The sequence below is a fragment of the Medicago sativa genome, chromosome 3 (assembly GCF_051527215.1).
Source record: "Medicago sativa cultivar Bolivia chromosome 3, Bolivia_mono, whole genome shotgun sequence".
NCBI classification, from domain to species: domain Eukaryota; kingdom Viridiplantae; phylum Streptophyta; class Magnoliopsida; order Fabales; family Fabaceae; genus Medicago; species Medicago sativa.
In genome coordinates, this window is record NC_140751.1 from 59043830 (window position 1) to 59070253 (window position 26424).

General features: G+C 35.0%; 1 protein-coding gene and 1 long non-coding RNA gene across 4 annotated transcripts; one reads left to right on the plus strand and one right to left on the minus strand.

The window, feature by feature from the left end:
- Nucleotides 1–80: 80 nt before the first annotated feature.
- On the minus strand, nucleotides 81–23772 carry LOC146938656 (zinc transporter 11-like). Of its 3 annotated transcripts, none has more exons than XM_085752580.1 (3): nucleotides 22446–22965; nucleotides 806–855; nucleotides 81–693 (listed from the first exon to the last, which is right to left on the minus strand). In XM_085752580.1, exons 1-3 carry the CDS (start codon nucleotides 22915–22917, stop codon nucleotides 271–273), a joined length of 945 nt encoding a protein of 314 aa, XP_085608706.1. In that variant the 5' UTR covers nucleotides 22918–22965; the 3' UTR covers nucleotides 81–270. The 3 variants fall into 3 exon arrangements, with proteins under 3 accessions (XP_085608706.1, XP_085608705.1, XP_085608704.1); XM_085752579.1 differs by lacking the exon at nucleotides 22446–22965 and adding an exon at nucleotides 1525–2198; XM_085752578.1 differs by lacking the exons at nucleotides 81–693; nucleotides 806–855 and adding exons at nucleotides 20040–20719; nucleotides 20827–20876 and having other exon boundaries at nucleotides 22446–23772.
- Nucleotides 2333–3037, plus strand: LOC146938657 (uncharacterized). The gene is made up of 2 exons (XR_015031376.1): nucleotides 2333–2575; nucleotides 2708–3037. It is a non-coding gene; the product is annotated as an uncharacterized LOC146938657 (long non-coding RNA).
- Nucleotides 23773–26424: the final 2652 nt, after the last annotated feature.

Here is a 26424-nt window from a genome sequence, read left to right on the forward strand (position 1 = left end):
AGTAAAGATTCAAATCCTTCAACCAACTAGGAAAACTGCTAATTTCATCCACATGCTCAGACAGCTATTGCAAGATCACGAATACAAAATCGTCATAAATATTTCGATTTAACTTTTATGAAATGTATAATAATGTGTTACAATCGTTACGTGCATGTTTGGAAAAAATAGATAGTCCCGTTAACGGCGTATGTTGCCCAAACTCTAGTTTTTAGCTTCTGAAAACCACGGAAAAATGGGACTTGGGACACAAGATTGTCACACCACAAGCTAGACCCATAGATGGTTTATTGAAACATAGGTAAACACACCACAAGCTAGACCCATAGATATGGCGAAAATCCAATCGGCCACATGACCTTGTGTTGTGGAATCTAATACAATTCCAATGGCCACACCAATTGGACTAGAGATTGCGAATGCAAAAGCGTAGGCTGCGCATGATAGTAGAGGTCGATTAGGAACCATCCTAAGGAGAGCAATGCCCATGACAATGACTGCGAATATTTTGTGCAAACAGATTGTCCATAAAGCTTTCCATGCGTCTGCTTTTGTCACGGAAACGCCAATTGCTAAACCCTCGAAAACAGAAATAGCACAAAGGCCGATTATGTATGCATAAATAAATATGTATACGGTATCTCCAATTGAACTACCAGGTGCAAGATCAGCGTTGTTGGTTCCAGCAGAACTCTAATAGCACAGAAAACAAGGAAACTACAATTAAATCAGTGATGACAAGGTTACAAAATTATGACTTTGTTCAACAATTTTTTTTATTGGTGTATAGCTACAAAAATGTAACCTGATATTGTGACTGAGAAGTAACACCATTGCTTCTTCCTTTGTCTGCCCCTGTATTTTGCACCAAAAAAAGAAAGTAGCTTTGTGTTAGAGAAGGTGAATCTGAAGGATACATTCAAATTCATTTTCGTATTCGTTATATCGATGTCTTGTAATAAGGATGAAAATATGGTGGTTTATATTTCGAGTTTCTGTTAAAAATTCGATTTGGTGAAATCAATACACGAACATGACAATGACTGTGGTATCTGCGATAATTTTTTACAACGTAAAATCCAACTTATGACTGTGGTAACTGCGATTATTTGGCAGAGCTTATTAAAACAACTTACGACATTATATTTTCATAAGCTCGTTTGAGGTTATGAAAACAACTTATAACTTAAAACGAAAACAATTTGACTTTTTTTTAAACAAAAAACTCAGTATCTGGCTTGAGGACCGACTAAGTCGAGGGTCCAATCCCACTGTCCACTTGCAAAAACCTCATTTAAAGCCAGAGCATAGCTCTGTATGGACTAACCCACCGAAATAGACCTTAAGACAAGTTTGCTTTATTTTATCTCTTATTATATACTATTATTACATAAATCGATATAGCTTATTCAAAAGGGCTTATACACTAAAGGTGTATACTAAAATCACTTAATTAACCAAACAAGACCAAAGTCACAAACATAATATTAAACAAAGTATAAACTTAATTTAAAAAGCACTAACCTTGACCTTCAACTTCAGCAGCAGCACCATGATTCGGCTTCTCCAAAAGAGAAGAAATAACACAATCAGCAAGCATAGTAATCAAATAACCAGCACAAGCCAACATGAACGCAAAAGGGTACTCTTTATCAGTCAAATAACCAAAAGTTTCATTTGCATCACTAAGAAAATGCGTTAAAGCAGTTGCCGAAAACACTCCACCAGCAAACTGTCTCCCAAGAATCAAGAACGCTTTATTCCATCTTAGCACGTAAGGTGAAACACCGGCAATGAAAGTGGCGAAGAAGAGTACTATTAAGCAGTATACTTTTGTGAGGATCAAGGATTTTGAACGGAGGTTGTGAGGAGATTCGGAGTCTGAGTCGGCGTCGGCGTCAGCATCGTCGTCATGGCCACCGTGAGAAGAAACGGAGGAGAAGAAGAGAAAAAGGAGAAGTGAGAGGAAGAAGAAGGTTCGAAGAGAGAAAGACATTGAGAAGAAGAAAAGAGTGTAAGAAAAGAACAAAAATAGATTTGTAAGGAGAGTGTTACGGTGGGTGGTATTTACAAATGATATATTCCATGTAATGCTTTTGCACTCTAATTTTTTTTCAAAAAAGTCAAATAAAGAATACTTGTGATTTATCCTTACCCCTCATGAAAGGTTATATTTCAAAAAAGTAAAATAAAAAATACTTGTGATTTATCCTTACCCCTCATGAAAGGTTATAAAATAGTAAAAATTTAGTAAAAAAATAAAAATAAAAAATAAAATAATAATGTTTATGATTGGTACGTTATTTATGTGACCTCATTACTATGTGCTGCTATATAATTTGACACAACCAATTGATCTACTTAAAAGACAATTAGTGTGAACAAACAACAACTCCAAAAATGCTGAAAACTATTTAAAGGTGTGAGGAGATGATTAAGTTTTTGAATTATAAAGTGATAAAGCTATTGGTTACATTCAAAGGGTGAGGGTGGAGAAATATGGTTGAAACCGGAGAGTTTACTTATGTTACGATCATCTTTATTTCCTTATTTCTTTTTTCAACGAACATTGAGGGTAAGCTAATTTTTATTCTTTTCAAATTTAATTCTTTACTTTTTTTTATAGTATTTAATTATTTACTTTATAAACAACATTTTATCCCATTTTAGTTATATTATTTTATTCTTTTTTTTTCTTTCATTACAGCGGGCATTAGATGTAATAGAGTTACTGATTGTCCAAAGATACATTGAAATATTGGTTTTGTACTAAGGTGTTTATATAACCAATGTAAATGTGTTAGAATTACTCAACTAGTATATTTTGTGATCAAATGATTTTGTATTTAATGTCAGACCTCAAGAGTGTACACAAACGCCATGCTCGAACTATTTAACGAATTGTCATTTGGTTATTGTGTTGCAACCCAATAATTTGAACTTCTTTCCTCTTTATAATTTCAAGAACCTTGTAGTTATGAATCTGTACTATATGAGACGGCAATGAAATAAAATAATAAGCTAGTAATTAATATTATTCAGATTGTGCAGCTAGGAATGTAAATATTGTTATGACTATTTTGTTCTTTTTTTGGTACACCTTATGTTAGGAAGAACATTTTGATTTGGTAATATATTCCATTTTAGTCTCTTAAAAAAAAATATTTAGATTGTGCCACTTTGATTTAAGTTCATACACTTGATTTATCTAAAAAGATTATTTTTTTTGTTTTGAAGAAGCCAAAATGAAATTTATTAAAATCACAATGAGTTCTGACCAGCACAAGGAGTGTTTGGCTAGGAGTTGTAAAATAGCAACATACAAAGGATAGATGGGGAGCACCCAATTTCTAAACTCATACACCCGTGCATCAAAACAAAATCTAAAAAGATTATTATAAAATACAATTAACTGTTAAGTTTGAAAACCAGTTTTATATTACTTATATGAAAATAAATATTTATATATATATATATATATATATATATTTCATGATATTTTTGCACTTGTGATTTTTTGCACACTTCAATTTATATTTATCTTTATTTTTTTTTTAAAAAAAACTTCAGAAGCTTTGTCCACTTTTAAAATTTTAGAAAAACTAGAATGCCACTTCAAAATTAAAATTATCTATTATAATAGATGTGAAAGTCTCACATTATTTGTTTATTTTGGCACAACGATGTCTTCAACTTAACATATTTGTCTAGAGAAAAGATATTTGTATAACTATTTCTTTATAACTTTTGTGATAACTTTCTTTCATACTCATATTATATTTTTATTTTTTTCTCTATTGTTTTGATTTTTGTGCCAATACCCTATTTATTTATTTTTTAAATCTATAGTTCTTCCATAAGTTGTCATAAAAATGGTTGTTGAAGTAACACAACTCATTTGTCTATGACTCTATGAACCAAACTCAATTTTCCTTACTATATAGAGATTAATATTTTTTCCATTTTAAATTAAAATGTGCATAGTTAAAGTCAATATGATTATTTAAAGTAATAATTTATCATAAGACTAACAGGGGATTGCAAATGAACATATATCATTATTTGTTAAAGAATGAATGTAACACCCACTTTGAAAAGGTCTAGAATATTCAAAAATGCGTTAAAACTGATATTGGATACATTAGTCTTTACAATGCTGAATTGTCATCAAGGCAAGAACTCAGAAACCACAACATTCAAAGTCTTATGATACATTATTTCACATAGTGATTGTCGAACGAAGTCTAGCTACATAATTCATTACACAACATCTATAATATAACATATGCATCAATAGCCCAACACCAAGTTGGTTCCTCGTAAGCACGATCAATCCAAAGCTTTTTCTTTACCTTTTCCACGTGAAACCTGAGAACCTGAACAAATAAGGAGAGGGATGAGACATAATGCCTCAGTGAGTTCTACCTAATCCCTAAGCTAGTGATAACCTCGGGGAAAAACCTACAGTAACCACGTGTCTACATTACAACCTGACGGTTGATTATACGTGTGTGGACATGCTTTCCTAGACGGTCGTGCACACTAGACCCGTCGTAGGTTCTTCTCAATTGTTATAAGTCTTGCTATCTCTATACGTGACATCGCGGTTAAGGGGAAAAATCTAAGACCGCTATGCCAAGATACGCTCTACGCATCGAGGCCTATACATAACATACTTATGTCACGTTACTAAGTCAGACGTTTAGGGAAAGACCTAAGATCGTTATCGACAAAACTATCTTTAATTGTTCTATTAATAAACTTGAACGTATCTAACGTCGTCTCGTAACCAAGTGTAATTAAGTTAGGAGTTAGCGTTGAACAATAACATTATCTGAATTCATTTTACGGAGAGCCCCGGGGTGGAGTAAACCCAAACACAATCCCTTACTAACCGTTGGAAACCTATCTAAGGTATAACCATCAGAACTCCCTAAGTGACGTGCGGGCCCTTTACGGCTAATCCCGTTTCACCTAATGGAAACCTCTTGAGACCAACCTAGTGTGGATCACAAGAGACACGACACCTACATGTTGTTTAAATATTCTTTGTGAATAAGATATCTAATCGCATCACATTCTATCATACATCGATCCTATAATGATGTTCTAATCTCGACAAGCTATGCCGAGGCTCTATGTTTCTTTCCTTGCTTAATTCATTTCTACCCCATCATGATTCGAGTACAAATTCTCATATGCCGTTCTTGATAATTATGCTAAGATTGCCATGATTTTTGATTCAAGAATCGTTTGATGTTATGTGCATTGCCTAGATGATGTTTTAGGGTTATGAAGTTGTAAAACATTGAAAGGAAAGCTTCGGAATGCACCACTGTCCCTACAAGTAGCCAACAAGCCAAAAAAACTTGCTGGCAAACCAGAGGGGTTCACTATTAGCGACCCTGGAGCGAGTTCCATCTGGGCTTGGCTCAAGAATTTCACTATTAGCGAAATTATTTCGCTAATAGCGAGTTTCTTCGGGTCTGTGGTGCAAAATTTGCTATTTTTGACCCAAAACTCATCCTAATAGTTCCTATAATGTACCAAAACATCCAGCAACATATACGAACAATTATAAACATATTCCATGGCAATATTAACAAGTAATCATCATGAATTGGCTTTAGGGTACTAAAAGCTTAACTAATAAAATTTGCACAAAATCATAACTTCCACACTAAGTAATCCCAACCCAAGGAAGGTTAACTATCTTGGAACTCACCTTGTACCAAAAGAAGTGATACACAAGTATTTCTATGTTCAAAACAAAACCCTAAAGTTGTAGAGATCAAAAGGAGATAGCTTGCTTCAAGTTCCCTTAGTTCTCAATCAAGAATCACTTATTCCTCACATAGATGCTTACCTTAGGATATAACACAAAAAGAGAATGGATTGGAGGGAGATTGAGGGCCGATTTTCTAGAGAGGGAAGAGAGCAAAGTTGAGACAAAACCTAGAGAGGGAAAGTTGGTAAACAAATGAGTATTTTGGGACCTAAATCCCTTAAATACTCCTCACGCTCAAATTCCAAATTTGCCCCTAATCTTAATCGCGTGCATTTTATCGTTAACAAGTATTATTTCGCAACATAGATGAACAGGGTATTACACTCTACCCCCCTAAAAAAATTTCGTCCTCGAAATTTAGAATTTACCTGAAAACAAATGCGGATACTGGTTCAACATCTCCGATTCTAGTTCCCACTTAGCTTCACCATCCGACGAACCTTTCCATACTACCTTTACTATAGGAATCTCTTTACTTCTGAGGGACTTGACATCACGATCTACTATCCTTTCTGGTTCCGGCTGAAATGTCAAATCCGATTTCAACTCTATAGAATCTAGTTCGACTGGTTGGAAAGGATCCGGTATGTACTTCTTCAATTGGGATACATTAAACACATCGTGTAAACCTGACATAGCTGGAGGTAAAGCTAACTGATAAGCCACTGGTCCAATACACTTGAGTATCAAAAACGGTCCCACATACCATGGACACAATTTCTTAGTTCTGAAGACACCTCTCAAACCCAATTTAGGAGTAACCTTTAGGAACATATGATCACCTTCACTAAATTCTAAAGGTCTTCTCCGCTTGTCTGCATAACTCTTTTGACAACTTTGAGATGTTCTCATCTTTTCCTGAATTGATTTAATTTTCAGAGTTGTCTCTTGAATGATTTCTGGCCCAAGGATACTCTTATCTCCTACTTCGGCCCAACATAAGGGAGTCCTACACTTCCTACCATACAATGCCTCATAAGGTGCCATTCCAATACTTGAGTGATAGCTATTGTTGTAGAAAAATTCTATCAAAGGCAAATGATGATTCCAACTTCCACCATCTTCCAAAATTCAAGCACGTAACATATCTTCTAAAGTCTGGATAGTCCTCCCTGATTGACCATCGGTCTGTGGATGATGAGACGTACTCAGCTTCAAATGAGTCCCTAAAGCTCTTTGAAAAGCCTTCCAAAAGTGTGAAGTGAAAATTGGATCTCTATCCGACACAATACTCACTGGAACACCGTGTAACTTAACTATCTCCGAGATGAACAATTCTGCATACTGTGATGTTTTGTAGGTAGACTTAACTGGTAAGAAATGAGCCGACTTGGTTAATCTATCCACAATCACCCAAATTGAGTCATGTCCTTTTTTAGTACGGGGTAAGCCTCCCACAAAATCCATAGATATTTGCTCCCACTTCCACTGAGGAATCTCTAGCGGTTGTAGCAAACCCGCTGGTCTTTGATGTTCAATCTTGATTTGTTGGCATACAATGCACCTCGCCACAAAATCTGCAATATCTGATTTCATACGAGGCCACCAATAATCTTTCTTCAAATCTTGATACATCTTGGTAGCTCCAGGATGAATTGAGAAACTACTCGTGTGTGCTTCTTCTAAAATCAACCTTTTAAGTTCTGAATCATTCGGAACACAAATCCTTCCTTCGAACAAGATCGCTCCATCCGAAGCCATAGAAAATTTTGGATGACCAATTCTCTTCCGTAACTCATCATTTGCTTCCTTTGCTTGTACAATTCTCGACCGCAAGTCACAAGAGATTTCTAACTTGTGTAACCAAATACCATCATCATCCTCTGTGGCTTCAAGATTAAGGTCTCGGACCTCCTCGTACAACTTACAAGCATGCATCATAACTTCAGCTTGAACTAAGGCCTTGCGACTCAACGCATCCGCTACAACATATGCCTTTCCTAGATGATATTTCAGATCAAAATCGAAGTCTTTTATATACTTCATCCAACGCCTCTGCCTCATATTCAGATCTCTTTGATCGAACAAGTATTTCAAACTTTTGTGATCACTAAATAACTCAAATTGTGCTCCATACAAATGATGTCTCCAAATCTTCAAAACAAAAACTATGGCTACCAATTCTAGATCATGAGTGGGATAATTTTCTTCATGCGTCTTGAGCTGTCTAAATGCATAAGCTATCAGATTGTTTTCTTGCATAAGTACTCCACCGAGTCCTTTGGACGATGCATCACAAAACACAATGTATTTCTTCTCCGGATCTTGAATAGTTAAGACTGGTGCTTGAGTCTACTTCTTCTTCAGAGTCCTGAAACTCTTCTCACATTCCTTATCCCACACAAATGGTACATCTTTTCTTGTGAGTCGGGTTAAAGGTAAAGCGATCTGGGAAAACTTCATAATGAATCGTCGATAATAACCAACTAATCCCAAAAAGCTTCGAACTTCTGAAACATTCTTAGATCTAGTCCAATTTTGAACGGCCTCTACCTTCGACTGATCGACTACCACTCATCCCTGAGAAATAACATGACCTAGAAACTTGACTTCTGACAGCCAAAACTCACACTTACTAAATTTTGCATACAATTGTTTCGCTCGAAGAATATCCAACACTATCCTCAAATGCTGAGCATGTTCCTGCAGGTTCTTGGAATAGACCAAAATGTCATCAATGAGGATAATGACGAATTGGTCTAGATAAGGCTGAAAAATCTGATTCATATAGTCCATGAAAACTGCTGGAGCATTAGTCACACCAAATGGCATAACTAAAAATTCATAGTGTTTGTCACGCGTTCTGAAAGCCGTCTTAGACACATCTGAAGACTTGATACGAATCTGATGGTAACCCGATCTGAGATCAATTTTTGAGAACACTGACGCCCCCTTAAGTTGATCTAGTAAGTCATTAATTCTTGGTAAAGGATACTTGTTCTTTATAGTCACCTTATTCAGCTGACGATAATCAATACACAATCTCATACTGCCATCTTTCTTCTTGACTAAGCTCTTCCAGTTGGGTTTTCAATTATTTAAGTTCTAGGGGAGACATTCTATAAGGTGCTACTGACACTGGCTCCGCTCCCAGAATCAGATCAATTGAAAACTCAATTTCTCTTTCTGGAGGTAAACTTGTGATGTCGGCCGGAAAAAACATCCAGATACTTGCTGACAATTGGTATATCACTGGGGCTTAAATCTGATTCTGGAGTCACAGTGAGCATGACATAAAAACCCTTATCTTGAGCACAAATAAATTGAACCATCTGATAAGTATGCTTAAGTAGTTCTGATAAAGCCACTCCTTCAACCGTATTACGGGTAGGCATGTAAATACTTTTCTCTGCACACTCTATATACACATGATTCGCTGACAGCCAATCCATGCCAAATATCACATCAAGTTTCTTCGTTGGAAGGCATACTAAGTCTATATAATATGTCTTGCTAGATACGATAATAGGACAATTCTCACAAATATAGTTCGCTACAATTCCTCCATCGGTGGCCGTAGTCACCATCATAGGGGGATTCAATAATGAAACAGATAATTGAAGAGTTTCAACACATTGAAAAGAAATGAAGGAACATGATGCACCAATATCAAATAAAACTCTAATGGGATTCTGACCAAGGAAACACATACCGCCAATCAAATCTTCATTTGCCTGGGCCTTCTTCCCATCTAGTGAATACACCCTGCCTCTACTCATTGCGGTGTTTGCACTTTGACATAGTAAACTAATCAATTCAGCATTGTAAAAACTAATGTATCCACTGTTGTTGGGACTGAGCATTTTGTTGAATCTGTTGTTGCATCAATTGCATCATCTGTTGGTTTTGTTGCATCATCTGCGCCCACATATTCGCATCAGGGTTAACATTCTCCTCAACATTCTGATTAACTCTTGGCCGATGTCGTGTCATTTTTCGGAGATCAAGGCTATTTGATTAGCGTTTGACTCACTTTTTATTTCACGACTGAACATTTTAATTTTCTTTAGGAAAGGGGAAAGAAAGTTCAAAAATACCCCATATTGAAAAGATTTAGGGTTCGGGGGTTGGTTATATTTAGGGAAGGTATTAGCACCCTAAATATTCGTAGTACTCTACTAGAACCTCTTGATTTTATTTAACTTTTTGTGCTTAAACTTGCTTGCTTTTCAAAAAAAAATAGAATTTTGAAATGATTAAAAAAAAAGGAAGACCTAATTATCTAGATTTTATTGATTTGAGAGGACGAGTGTTCTTTGCCTACGTACCCGTGAAGGATCAAAATCACGTAGTTCGGGGTTAAAAATGACGTTTGATTGGTTGTATGTTTTTTATTAGTTTTTGAAAAGGTTTTAAAATAAAAGCCAAGTGGCAAAAAGAATTTGTTTGTGTTTTTTATATTGAAAGAAAAAGATGACTCAAAGTATGATTAAAATTGATTTGATATTTTATTAAGAAAGAAAATAAAAATAACGATCACTTGATTTTTGTCAAGGTTTATTATGAAAATATTTTTGTGATTTTTGTGATTTGAATGTTTTTGTTGTTTTGGAAACGGAGCAATAAAAATAAAAGCGCGTGGATTTTTGTAGTGACGTTGGGTCACCACAAAATCCCTAATCTAATTTTTTGTATTTTTTTGATATATATAAAGCGGTAAAGAAATAAAAGACACACACACACACACACACACACACACACACACTTTTCTCATGTATATTTACATTGGACCTAAATACATTCTAATTGCTGGAAAATAAATGACAATAATTAAAATGCTAAATAGAAATAAAAAATTAATAAAATGCTAGAAACTAAAAGAAAATAAAAGGAAGGGACAACCGAAGGGACCAAATTACCGAAGGGACAAAATTCCGAAGGGACTTTTTCCAAAGGGACAGAGAAAAGATGGAGAAGAAAAGAAATAGCTCGTCAACACAAGCTAAATGAGGGAGAAGAGAGAAAAGTTCTTTGACAACTCAAGAGAACTTTTGGTGTGTGAAATTGTGAAGGATGAGAGCTCTATTTATAGGTTCTAAGGTTGATGAAAAATGGAAAATTGGTTTAATGCACTTTGATGGGGATTTGAATGAGATTGATGGTTTTGGAATGTGATTTGAATGATTTTTCAAATGGGAGAGTTGACATGTAAAAATGGCATGATTGGTGGCACACTTGAGAAAGAAAAAAAAAATTGGACCTTGACACTATTTTTTGACAATTTTTGGACTCATTAAAAAAGTTAAAAAAAACTAAAAGAAATAATTAGACTAAATAAAATAAAAAAAGGTAAATTGGAAAATAAAGACTAAATAAAAATAAAGTATTAAAAGATGGAAACTAAAAAAAAAGACTAATAAATAATAATAAAAATTAAAAAAAGTGAGAGGAGGTCTGAAAAAAAAACAAGGAATATTCCTAGTCAAAAGACATGTGTCAGTGGGACCTTAGGTCAAAAATTGGGGTATGACAGATGCCCCTATTTAAGTTTCTTCGTCCGGAGATTTGAAGATGGAATCTTTGATTTGACGGGCCGAAGAGACTTAAATACAAAATACACCAATTTTGGACCTAAGATGCTATGAATGCTCATGATGCAAAGATGATTTGACTGAGACGAGAAACAACAACGGGAAACCCAAATTCGTTGAAGAAGGGGATCCGACACCACTGGGGAATGTAATTTCACTGGGGAAAAGATTGTCTACTACCGTATTGGTTTGAGACGATAGCTTAATGAAGACAAGACTTTTAGCGACATCTCTAGAACAGCTAACGCTGGGGATGACACTTTTGAAATTGATTGGCGACGTCTCTAGAACAGATAAACTGGGGACGACACCGTTGAAATTGAAATTGAAATCGATTAGTGACATCACTGGAACAGCTAACGCTAGGGATGACACTTTTGAAATTGAAATTGATTGGTGACGTCTCTAGAACAGATAAACTGGGGACGACACCATTGAAATTGAAATTGAAATTGATTAGTGACATCACTAGAACAGCTACGCTGGGGATGACACCATTGAAATTGAAGTTGATTGGCGACGTCTCTAGAACAGATAAACTGGGAACGACACCATTGAAATTGACTTGATTCAAAAGCATTTGCAGGGTATCAACCTGATTTAAAGACATTTGGCAGGATATCAACCCGACTCTAAAGGTATTTTGCAAGCTATTCGCTTGACACAATGAAGCAAAAGGTGTTTGCAAGCTACTCGCTTGACACACATGTAACAAAAGATGTTTGCAAGCTATTCGCTTGACACACATGTAACAAAAGATGGTTTGCAAGCTATTCGCTTGACACCAAGGTAACAAAAGAGGTTTGCAAGCTATTCGCTTGACACAAATGTAACAAAAGATTGTTTGCAAGCTATTCGCTTGACACAGAGGTAAGAAAAGATGTTCGCAAGCTATTCACTTGACACCAAGGTAACCGCAGACGTTTGCAAGCTATTCGCTTGACACAGAGGTAACAAAGGATCTTTGCAAGGTATTCGCTTGACACAGAGGTAAAAAACGATATTTGCAAGCTATTCGCTTGACACAGAAGTAACAAAAGATCTTTATAAGATATTCGCTTGACACAACAATGAGTGAAGATCGAACTGAAGAGACACGACCAAAACAAGATTTTGGTGACTAATGCAATCATGTGTGAATGATGTCGTGTGTATGTTGTGTATGCATGAGTGTATGAATGTGTAAAGTATTAATGTATGAATGTATGATTGTATGAATGCATGAATGTATGATTGTATGGACTGGATTGTGACAGGTGAACTTGATGAGACAAGACACAACAGGTAAGATGGGAGTCGGACTGACATCGCAGTACAAACACTCGGCAAAATTCCTTGGATATGATGTTATTGTGAACAAATTGAACCGTTGATTGGAGTAAAAACCCAGCACAAGGTAGCAGTTGATGCTCCTGGGGATAAAGCCCATTGTCGATCAAAAGTTTGGAAGAAGTCACCATTTGTAAACCGGCGCAGAGTACCCTTCCACTGGTATGCCTTAGCAGTCATCTTTTTTTGTTTTTTTTTCTTTTGAAAATCCCTAACTTTTGCCTGGACCGCCCTTTCGGGTTTTTAGTCCACCGGGAATATATTCCTTTTTTGTGCCCCTAATTTTTGCCTGGACCGTCCTTTCGGGTTTTCAGTCCACCGGGACGCTCTCTATTGCCTTAGCCGCCTTTTCAGGTTTTCAACTTAGCGAGCTTTGATTTTTTTTTATTTTTTTTTTGTATTTCATGGACTGTGACAGCATCTTGTTTGAAGTAGAGGTCTTCTCCATAGTTCTTAGCCATGTCTCTCTTCCGGAATGTAACCATTCTCGAGACGGAAGCTGATGTATGCTTCACCTACTCATAAGTTCAAAGAGAGTGTGTCTGTTGTTCACACTTTTCAAAAGATGTAAAAAAAGGTTTTGTATTTTGAAAAAAATAATTTGCTTCAAGTATTGCCATCAAAAATGGAAGAAATTTTGCAAGTAGGATAAATGAGAGTTCCAAATAAATGGGCACAGGCTCAAATTTGATTAATTGAGTGGTGACCTGCCAAGGGCGTGCCTCCACGGATCTTTAAAAAAATTTGGAAAATGGTAAATATAATGGGAAGGGTACGTTGAACACAATAACCGTTATACTCTCTAACAACTTTGAATGCCCCTGTTCCGAGTCTTTGATCTGCAGATGCTTTGAATTGGAGGTCTTTTGATAGCTGGATGCCCCAAGTGTATTGTGCTGACTGATGCAGTTACTTGTCATGATCCTTAACTTTTGCATAGATTGCCCTTTTGGGTTTTCAATCTATCGGGATAATCATTTTTGTTCATGTCTCTAATTTTTGCCTGGACCGCCCTTTCGGGTTTTCAGTCCACCGAGACGCTCATTTTTGCCTAAGCCGCCTTTTCAGGTTTGCGACTTATCGAGCTTTTATTTTGACAAAGTATTTCTTGACTGCACCGACATTCATAGGACGTGTGAGTTTGTCACCATCCATGGTTGTAAAAGTCATTGCACATGTGCCTTCATATTAGGCATCCACTTGCCCCTGGAGTCTGGTTGGAAAGTAGTACAAAGTTCCCTTCTTGAAATTCATGGTGACGAACCTTTTTGTTAGAAGCTTGTTTCAAACCTCTTTTGATATATTTGGACAAGGTCATCATGCGTTTAAATTCGATCAAGCTTGGACTTTAGCAAAACTCCTATTGATGGGATTTCGACCTCCACGAGAAGCATGACCTCCATGTTGTATATTGGGGAAGGAGGGGGGGTTTCCCCTGTTGAAATGTGTACTGAAGTACGATATCCGAGCAAAGCGAATGGTAGCACCTCGAGCCAGTCTTTGTAATTGAATGTCATCTTCTGGACAATCTTCTTGATTTTTGTTTGCAGCTTCGACGGCCAAGATGCCCCAGTATTCGAGAGGTCCGTCGGGAATCTCTTCATTTTTCTTCTTCAGCTTCGTACACAGGGAACTCAAAGTTGGAAGAGAGTACATGGTTAATGTGTTCAACGGGCTTATTTATGTTTGAATCTGCATTTATGTTTGATTTTAGAAAGTGAATGATTATATGCAGACAATTGGAAATGATTAAATAAAAAGAAAGAAAGAAAAAATTTTTTTTTGGTTTTTTGTGTTTCCATTTTTCCAGAAAAGCACAAAATGAAAACAAAGTCGGGATCAAAACGACCTTTTTATTAATGATGACAATTCTTAAAGCAAAACGCCCTACACTAGTTCAGTTTCATCTCGGGCGGGACGAAAGGATTTTTTTTTTTTGAAAAGAGCAAACAACAAACTAACGCATTATTTGAACAGATAAGTAGTAGAAGGAACATCAAAAGCGACCCAATTGCGGCTAATATAGTCTGGCAGTGGATTAACTTGCACGTCCGAATTCAATCTTCGAAAAGCAAGATATTTGCTTTAATCAGCTTCTAGACTTCAATCTTTAAAGAGAAACAGTGTTCGATGTCATGGACGGGTGCTCCTTGATGGAAGGCACGGGAGAGGTCAGGTTGATACCAAACCGGCAACTCGTTAGGCACTCTAGGAGGCTTTCTAGTTTGGACAAGGCTCTTCATGAGCAAGATGGGAAGCAGCTCCGCATATGTCATTGGGATTGGGTCAAACTGCATCCTTGGAGCCTGTTGTCGAGGCTGCTGTTGATGTTGGCGTTCGGGCCCTTGCTGGAACTGCGGCTGATTCTGCGAAACCACCAGGGTGCTCAGTCTCTCTAAATCGGCCTGGAGTGTTGTGATCTTTTGTCCAAATTGATATGTTCACTCTTTTTGTTTGCACGAGTGTTGTAGGTGCGAGTTGGCTTCGGACGAGGACGCCATGACTCTTTTGAGATGGGTTGATCCTTTTTGGAGAAGAAAAAATTTGTGAGACTTGGAATTGAGACTATGAAATGCAAAATGATGCATGATGCTTATATAAAAATAGACATTTTTTTTTATCGAAGGACTTTGTCAAGGTAATTGTAAACATCATAAGGAACATTGTTTCATTTGATAATTTGAGATATTACAAACAGTTCTCTTAAGAAAAAAGCAAAGCCAAAGACAAAGTCCCTAACAAAGCTAAGGTCTATTTAACTCTTTTGAAATTGTATTCCTTGGTGTTCCTTTTTTCAAGGTCCATACATCTGATGTTTACAAAAACTTATCTAAGTCCTTCGATATTAATGAGGAAATTTTTATTTTTTTTTATGAATGAATGCATGTATGCATGATTTATGCTACAAGAACGGTGAAAACATGATGAGGTTTAAGGTCTATAATGTTGGGGTCAAGGGTATGTACGCCATTTGGTAAGGACTATGGTTTCATTTGCACTTGTAATAAGGGTTCTACCAAGTTCCCAAATTGCAACCCCCTTGTGAATATATTGGTGTATAGGAATGCTCCTAGTCCAATAACATTCATAAGGTAGTCTAGTTTGAGTGTAGTATCGCGTATCAACTAAAGTCAAGAATGCTCTTGGTTTAGCCACCGCACTACGTCCTAAAAAGGCCGAGATGGGTTAAGGGTAACTAAGGTCCACGGCTTCACGGGACAATCACATTGAAAGTAATAACGTCGACATGAATGCTCATGACAACAAGAGTACTACATTCCGTGAGGCCTCCACCGAGTAGGGTTATCACATGAACACATGGTCCAAGAATGCTCTTGGTATGGCACTATGATTATACCCTGTCCTATCTTATATTTCCCTCAAGTCCGGGTTAGGACTTATCTCACCACTCACGTTAAAAGAAAGAAGAAAGGAAAAGGAGAAAACATATATACACATATTTCCATCTTTTATTTTTTTGATTTTTTTTACGCAAGTTTAAAGCACAAAATTTTAAATAAGGCCAAGTTAGGCTTAACCCTCTTAAGAATTCCCTAGTGAAGTCGCCATTTCTGTCGCGTCATTTTTCGGAGATCAAGGCTATTTGATGAGCGTTTGACTCACTTTTTATTTCACAACTGAACATTTTAATTTTCTTAAGGAAAGGGGAAAGAAAGTTCAAAAATACCCTATATTGAAAAGATTTAGGGTTCGGGGGTTGGTTATATTTAGGGAAGGTATTAGCACCCTAAATATTCGTAGTACTCTACGAGAACCTCTTGATTTTATTTAACTTTTTGTGCTTAAACTTGCTTGCTTTTTTAAAAAAAAAAAATAGAATTTTGAAATGATTAAAAAAAAAAAAAAGGAAGACCTAATTATCTACATTTTATTGATTTGAGAGGACGAGTGTCCTTTGCCTACGTACCCGTGAAGGATCAAAATCACGTAGTTCGGGGTTAAAAATGACATTTGATTGGTTGTATGTTTTTTATTAGTTTTTGAAAAGGTTTTAAAATAAAAGCCAAGTGGCAAAAAGAATTTGTTTGTGTTTTTTATATTGAAAGAAAAAGATGACTCAAAGTATGATTAAAATTGATTTGATATTTTATTAAGAAAGAAAATAAAAATAACGATCACTTGATTTTTGTCAAGGTTTATTATGAAAATATTTTTGTGATTTTTGTTATTTGAATGTTTTTGTTGTTTTGGAAACAACAACATTAGTTTGGAAGGGTCTAGAATATTCAACGTGATTTTTTGGAAGGGTCTAGAATATTCAACGTGATTTTTGTGATTTTTGTTGCTTTGGAAGGGTCTAGAATATTCAAAAGTGCGTTAAAACTGATATTGAATACATTAGTTTTTACAATGCTGAATTGTCATCAAGGCAAGAACTCAGAAACCACAACATTCAAAGTCTTATGATACATTATTTCACATAGTGATTGTCGAACGAAGTCTAGCTACATAGTTCATTACACAACATCTATAATATAACATATGCATCAATAGCCCAACACCAAGTTGGTTCCTCGTAAGCACGATCAATCCAAAGCTTTTTCTTTACCTTTTCCACGTGAAACCTGAGAACCTGAACAAGTAAGGAGAGGGATGAGACATAATGTCTCAGTGAGTTCTACCTAATCCCTAAGCTAGTGATAACCTCGGGGAAAAACCTACGGTTACCACGTGTTTACATTACAACCTGACGGTTGATTATACGTGTGTGGACATGCTTTCCTAGACGGTCGTGCACACTAGACCCGTCGTAGGTTCTTCTCAATTGTTATAAGTCTTGCTATCTCTATACGTGACATCGCGGTTAAGGGAAAAATCTAAGACCGCTATGCCAAGATACGCTCTACGCATCGAGGCCTATACATAACATACTTATGTCATGTTACTAAGTCAGACGATTAGGGAAAGATCTAAGATCGTCATCGACAAAACTATCTTTAATTGTTCTATTCATAAACTTGAACGTATCTAACGTCGTCACGTAACCAAATGTAATTAAGTTAGGGGTTAGCGTTGAACAATAACATTATCTGAATTCATTTTACGGAGAGCCCCGGGGTGGCCGGGGTGGAGTAAACCCGAGCACAATCCCTTACTAACCGTTGGAAACCTATCTAAGGTATAACCATCGGAACTCCCTAAGTGATGTGCGGGCCCCTTACAGCTAATCCCGTTTCACCTAATGGAGACCAACCTAGTATGGATCACAAGAGACACCACACCTACATGTTGTTTAAACATTCTTTGTGAATAAGATATCTAATCGCATCACATTCTATCATACATCGATCCTATGTTGATGTTCTATTCTCGACAAGCTATGTCGAGGCTCTATGTTTCTTTCCTTGCTTAATTCATTTCTACCCCATCATGATTCGAGTACAAATTCTCATATGCTGTTCTTGATAATTATGCTAGGATTGCCATGATTTTTGATTCAAGAATCGTTTGATGTTATGTGCATTGCCTAGATGATGTTTTAGGGTTATGAAGTTGTAAAACATTGAAAGGAAAGCTTCGGAATGCACCACTGTCCCTACAAGTAGCCAACAAGCCAAAAAAACTTGCTGCAAACCAAAGGGGTTCGCTATTAGCAACCCCGGAGCGAGTTCCATCTGGGCTTGGCTTAAGAATTTCGCTATTAGCAAAATTATTTCGCTAATAGCGAGTTTCTTCGGGTCTGTGGGGCAAAATTTGCAATTTTTGATCCAAAACTCATCCTAATAGTTCCTGCAATGTACCAAAACATCCAACAACATATAGAAACAATTATAAACATATTCCATGGCAATATTAACAAGTAATCATCATGAATTGGCTTTAGGGTACTAAAAGCATAACTAATAAAATTTGCACAAAATCATAACTTTCACACTAAGTAATCCCAACCCAAGGAAGGTTAACTATCTAGGAACTCACCTTGTACCAAAAGAAGTGATACACAAGTATTTCTATGTTCAAACCAAAACCCTAAAGTTGTAGAGATCAAAAGGAGATAGCTTGCTTCAAGTTCCCTTAGTGGTTCTCCATCAAGAATCACTTATTCCTCACATAGATGCTTGCCTTAGGAGATAACACAAAAAGAGAATGGATTGGAGGGAGATTGAGGGCCGATTTTCTAGAGAGGGAAGAGAGCAAAGTTGAGACAAAACCTAGAGAGGGAAAGTTGGTAAACAAATGAGTATTTTGGGACCTAAATCCCTTAAATACTCCTCATGCTCAAATTCCAAATTTGCCCCTAATCTTAATCGCGTGCATTTTATCGTTAACGGGTATTATTTCGCAACATAGATGAACGGGGTATTACAATGAAAGTAAAGACTGAGGATGCGTTTGATCCGCTAAACAATAAGTATTTGATAAAATAACATAAGAGAGAACTACACAACACAGAGCATAACAACACAAGACAAACTTTTACAATATTGAATATTTTTTGGTTGTATACGATTTTTGCGGAAAAAGTATTATTTTGATATATTAGACAACTTATACGTAAGACAAAAAGTTGTGTTGTGGTTTAGTGGTCACATCTTTGTATTGCTTTCATGTTTTTGAATATTTACCAAACTGGATTACAAGTTCTATTATTTGTTTCACTGATATTAAAAATTATATTTTTCTATACGGAAAAAAGAGATATTACAAATTCTATTTTAAGTGAAATTCTGAGCTTAGTTCAATAAAATAAAAAATTATGATAACTGAGTTTGAGGCTTATAATGAAAAAATAAGTTTTTGATGAGCTTTATTCTCTTGTTACTCATATTCTCTTGTTACACATCAACTGATACAAGATCACCAAACAAATAAACTAGAAAAAGAAACAATCAGTTTAGAAAATAACCATAAGAGCGCATCTAACTTTCCTGTTAAGGGATTTCATTGGTCACATTAGGTAATATGAGTATTGCTCTTGAGTGAAGTTTCAAATACTTCAACCAACTAGGAAAACTGCTAATTTCATCCACATGCTCAGACAGCTATTGCATTATCACGAATACAAAATGGTCATAAATATTTCGAATCGACTTTTATGAAATGTATAATGTGTTACAATCGTTAAGTGCATGTTTTGGAAAAATAGATAGTCACGTTCACGGCATATGTTGCTCAAACTCTAGTTTTTAGCTTCTGAAAACCACGGAAAAATGGGACTTGGGACACGAGATTGTCATTCTTGCCACGAAACCAAACACGCGGTGAATATCTTTCTTCATATTTTTAAGGATATGAATGTTATTCACATGATACTTATATGACTGGTATTATGCAGTTCATAATTTCAAGTTTCCAATGGAAAATGAGTATGGAAACTTGTATCCTGCATCTATGGAACAGGGACTTGCCAAAATTGAAATGAGGCAAAATTGAACATCATCACTGAACTATAAAATATAAATATCAACCTTATAAAACAAATCCACTTGGCTAACTAAAAAACGTATGATATTATTAAATCATAAGTATTATAAACAATTAAAAAGAAAATACTAAAATTTCTTGCTTCTGAAGCATTTTAGGTATCCCATATCATAACAACAGCTATAACTCCTATTCCCAACGACACTGCAAGAAACTTCATATAAGCCGAGTCGGCCTTTGAATGTTTGTGAGGCACATAACCCTTAGCAAAAAGATGGTTTATTGAAACATATATAAACACACCACAAGCTAGACCCATAGATATAGCGAAAATCCAATCGGCCACATGACCCTGTGTTGTGGAATCTAATACAATTCCAATGGCCACACCAATTGGACTAGAGATTGCGAATGCAAAAGCGTAGGCTGCACATGATAGTAGAGGTCGATTAGGAACCATCCTAAGGAGAGCAATGCCCATGGCGATGGCTGCGAATATTTTGTGCAAACAGATTGTCCATAAAGCTTTCCATGCGTCTGCTTTTGTCACGGAAACGCCAATTGCTAAACCCTCGAAAACAGAATGAGCACAAAGGGCGATTATGTATACATAAATAAATATGTATACAGTATCTCCGATTGAACTACTAGGTGCAAGATCAGTGTCATTGGTGCCAGCAGAACTCTGTTAACACAAAAAACAGATATACAGTTAAATTAGTGATGACAAGGCTATAAAATTATGACTTTGTTCAGAACATTTTTTACTGTGTAAAGCTACAAATATGTAACCTGATATTGTGACTGAGAATTAACACCGTTGCTCCTTCCTTTGTCTGCCCCTGCAATTTGCACCAAAAAAAGAAAGTAGCTTTGTGTTAGACAAGGTGAATCTTAAGGATACATTCAAATTCATTTTCGTATTCGTTATATCGATGCCTTGTAATAATGATGAAAATATGGTGGTTTATATTTCGAGTTTCTGTTAAAAATTCGATTTGGTGAAATCAATACACGAACATGACAATGACTGTGGTAACTGCGATAATTTTTTACAACGTAAAATCCAAATTCACATGACAAGACCGCAAATATCAGAATTGAATTTTTTGTAGCCAAATATTCATAAAGACATGAATTTCTATTCTCGGCTGATAGATGAAGATCAGATTGTTCATATTTCAAGTTTTACTTCAAAAAAGATTTGATGAACTTAGAATATGAGTCGTCCGATTTTTATCCAACTATAGAGATGTGAATATTATATTCTTCCAACTGTAAGGAATCTAGGTCCACAAATATCTTTGTACAGCACAAGACTTTGAAAAGTCCAAGGATCAAGTCAACCACTTATCTTTTTTTTGGTTGAAGCCTCAACCATTTATCCTTCTAGCTCACAAGTCACTATATCACCATAAATAATCATAATGGAATAAAACTACCAGCAATAAATAAATTTTTCTTTATGGCATATTCCAACCTTTATAGTTAAGACTATTGTACTATACTCAATAATCTTAATTTATAAATTTTATAAATCCGAATCAAGTACCAAACCACCAAAATTGTAACCATATTTTCCCAACAAATAAAAACAACACAGTTCAAAGACAGAAAAGTTATTTTAAAAATCAAATTGAATTGCATCATCAGAAGACCCTAGAAGAACATATCCAACAAAAACAACTAAAGTTTATACTCTAAAGTAAAAGCACCATAATCACTTTATCCCTAAAACAAAAAGGACCTTTTATATTTATCTATTGGGTTAAATATGTTTTTGGTCCTTATAAATATATATAATTTTCGTTTTAGTCCTCTAAAATTTTCCTTCAATTTTTAGTCCCTATAATCGAAGAAAAAATTTAGAGGGACTGAAAGACAAAGTTAGTATATTTTATCTACTAGCATAAACAGTTTTAGAGATTACTCCATCCGGTCATTATTATAAACAAAAATTGACTTTTTAGGTTCATTCAATAAATGATGTATGCGGTCTATATATAGACTAGATACATTATTTATTGAATGAATCTAAAAAGTAAACTTTGCTTATACGAAAACAATTTGACTTTATTTTATCTCTTATTATATATTATTACAGAAATAGAATTAGTCTATACACTATGAAACACATATTCAGACATAGACACATAACACGACACAGGCAAATCAATACCGATAATAATTTGAGAAAATAACATAATTCAATATGATTATAATCATATGTGTTGCGGTGTGGGACATCATATGTATCCAACACCAGGACGAGGAGTATCTCTGCTTCATAGCTTATACATAAGCGCTTATATCCTAAAGGTGTATACTAAAATCACTTAATTAACCAAACAAGACCAAAGTCAAAAACATAATATTAAAAAAATGCATAAACTTAATTTAAAAACACTAACCTTGACCTTCAACGTCAGCAGCACCACCATGATTCGGTTTCTCCAAAAGAGAAGAAATAACACAATCAGCAAGCATAGTAATCAAATAACCAGCACAAGCCAACATGAACGCAAAAGGGTACTCTTTATCAGTCAAATCACCAAAAGTTTCATTTGCATCACTAAGAAAATGCATCAAAGCAGTTCCCAGAAACACTCCACCAGCAAACTGTGTCCCAAGAATCAAGAACGCTTCGTTCCATCTTAGCACGTAAGGTGAAACACCAGCAATGAAAGTGGCGAAGAAGATTACTATTAAGCAGTATACTTTTGTCAGGATTAAGGATTTTGAACGGAGGTTGTGGGGAGCTTCTGTGTCGGCGTCGGCGTCGGCGTCGGCATCGTCGTCGTGGCCACCGTGAGATGAAACGGAGGAGAAGAAGAGGAGAAGTAGAAGTGAGAAGAAGAAGAAGGTTCGAAGAGAGAAAGACATTGAGAAGAAGAAAAGAGTGTAAGAAAAGAACAAAAATAGATTTGTAAGACCATTTACAATGGTTAAACACATTCAACACCCTTCAACACCCACTTTTTCAATTCCCAACACTCCACATCATCTTCTCTCTCTTAATTCAACACTCATTCAACTTTAACCTCTCCAATAGTTTTTTTTCATTCAACACTCTACCCCACCACCTTTTATTTCTTATTCTTATTTAATTTTATATTTTTGTTTTTATAATTACATAAAATTACAATTATCGATTATAATTAAATTAAAATAAAGAAAAACTGAAAAAAATTTGAAAAAAATTATTTAAATAGTTTATTTTTATTTTCTTAACTTCACTAAAAAGAAGATTAAAAATTCACTTAGTTTGCTAATAGAAAGATAATAATAAGATGAAGATAGTGAAAAACTTGGTTTTTTTTTCTGTGTCCAAATCAAATGAACCAAGTCTCTATTTATAGAGGAAAAAAAATCATGAATTTTGATATTTTTTATTTTTTATTTTTAATTATTTTTCAATGAAATAATTGAGGTACAATTATGAAAATAATTAAAATCCGGGAAACCAATCAAATTCCAACACGCGTCCCCCAACAGTCAAGGAATCTTCTTCTCTCTCCGTCCTCTGCACACTCACGCTCCTTGTCGGCGCGTGTGCTACACGCGCCATGTTTTAGCCAATGAAGCAGCGCCGCGTGGCATCCGGTGCAGATTCAATTGTGTTGAATGCATTCATCATCTCTCTCATCCAGCAGATCCTTCAACACACCTTCAACACTCCATTGGACTGGTTTTTGTTGTTTAATGTCAGATTCAATAAGCCCATTGCACATAGTCTAAGGAGAGTGTTACGGTAGGTGGATAATTAGGGAGATATATATAGATAAAAAAATTGAATGAATCTTAATGATCTTGTTTTATTTGGATCCAAACAAATTTAATTTAATTTTTTAATATTTGGATCCCAATTTGACTAAATCTTGTTTATTTTTGGACCGAAATTTAAATTATTAAACTCCTTTCATTTGGAAATCAAAGGATTAACATCGGAAAACAACTTAACTCGACCTTTTTTGTAGTGGTGGCCGGAGTTTGAATCCCAAATCTTACATATATTATGCATTGTCCCAATCAACTGAACTTAACTCACGAGGACCTGAACTCGACCTTTGTATATTGTATATTGGTTTAGATATTATTTTATTTTATTTGAAATCGACAAACCGAGATTTGGACTAAATCGTTATATTTTCATTCTTATTTCTTTATTTTACACTATACCATAGTGTTATCTTAAAAATAAAATATATGTTGTGTTCATATATTTTTCTAATCATTAGATATCGTTAACTTTTATTTATTTTATGTACTTGTTTTAGTAGTTTAAAAAATGTGGTTGAAAGTTAATTTTTTAAGAATTTTTTATATAAGTTTATTATATTTTAAAATTGTTAAATCGATTAAACTGAACCAAACCAATATGTTCTTCATTGGTGAGATTTGGTCCGAATTTTACAAGAAAATAATACAAATTAAGATTGTACTAAACTAACCTTTTTTAATTGGTTCAAATTTCTTTTCTTTTAAAAACATAACCAAACTGACATGTTACACGGGACAAAGGGTAGACACATTTGATATATCGTGGACCATGTTCGAATATACAATTCCCCATTTAAAACCATTCAATGTGAGCTTCGTCCTTTTGTAAAAGGTAAAAGAATATGAGAAATAGAGATAAATATACACGGTGTAACATATATTTTGATGCTAAAATCACATAAATAAGAAGAAAAAATATCTGTGAATTCAAAATTTGGCTAGTATGGTCAACCACAAATTGTTTTAATCACTAATAATCTAAATTAGTGATCTTCATTGATTTAACTTTAAATGTCAAATCATGATCAATTTTGAATAATTTTAAGGATTTAATTCATATACACTAATAGTATGTGTGTGTGTGTGTGTATATATATATATATATATATATATATATATATATTATCGGTGAATCATATACGTTCATTTTTTTTTTGTAAGAAGTTAAAATGGAATTAGATTTAACAAAAGACCAAGACTTCCAACGCGCTTGAAAAGACTACAATATCGTTTGTTTGATTAATTTAGTAAAACATAACTATTTATAAAAGAAAATAACTATCTATTTTTTTAATTACTACTATATATATATATATATATATATATATTTAATTAATTAATTTTAAAGTTTATTAATTATTAATCACCTGTATCGATAATCAATAAATTGAATGATATTTTGTCAAAAAAAATAAATAAATTGAATGATATATGATGAGGGTGAATGGAAAGGGTATTGGTGGATTGGATTTAGGAGAGGACTAGGACCGTGTGAGCTGGTAGTGATGTCTGGTGAATTGTGATTGGGTTTCTAATTTTGTACTACACACTTATGGTGAGTTATTATCACATAGACAAAGTGTACTACATTGTCCTATTGGTGGGTGTTGGTTGGTTGCAAGTTGCAATTTGACAAATTCCAACCCATTTGGAGAGAAAAGTATGCGTACTACACAACTTGTGACACACCCACATTAATTAGGGACCTATCCATAATTAGAACTTATTTTGTGTGTGTATATAGTTTGTGTGATATGTGTAAAAAAAAAAAATTGAACCAAATACACAATATTATTCGTTGATAAAAAAAAGTATCTTCAGTTCTTTTTGTCCAGATCTTGATGTTGTTTTCTAACGTTCCTTCGCCGTTTCGTCACAATAGTCTATTATTTTTCTTAACCACACAAAGGTTAAACAAGAACTTTTATATCAGATATGTTTAGTCATCTTTTAACTTATATGTATGTATAGCTCCATCAAGAAAATGAAAGGCAAAAATAATGTCCACAACTAGGACAGCCGTAACGGAGAATATTCAACCAAACTCCTGTTTTTGAAGTAGATTAGTAGAGTAATTCTCTTTAATATCGACTGCTTCTACTCTACTTGATGTTGACTCTCGTCCACTTGTTTTTCAATTCAAGAATTTTTCTCATCTTCAACATCACATATTTTTGTGGAATTGTCAACACAACAAATACCGTAAGAGAAATGATAATTATACGCGTTTGGACTTGAAGTAATTCATTCTAGAGCGGCGAAAGAGACCTTGATGGCCAACCTTGCACCTAGACAGATCAACCTAACACACAGACAAACCGTGCGCGTTTCCTTCCTCGTTGACCGTTCATACAATCCTTGAGTTTCCAAAGTATCCTCTTTTTATGAAAGACCAACGATGGAAACACATTGTGCATAGAAGTAAGAGGATGAGAGGGTGTGATGGTGTGAGCAATAGTGAAAGTATTGATGATAATAAGCAACAATAAGGGAGATTTGTTTGCCATAAATAGCACCATTAACAAATAAACACACATTGTACATTGTGTAGTCATCCACAATGACCAACAGACCCCAAATTAATATTCTCCACCGTAATATTTTGACACG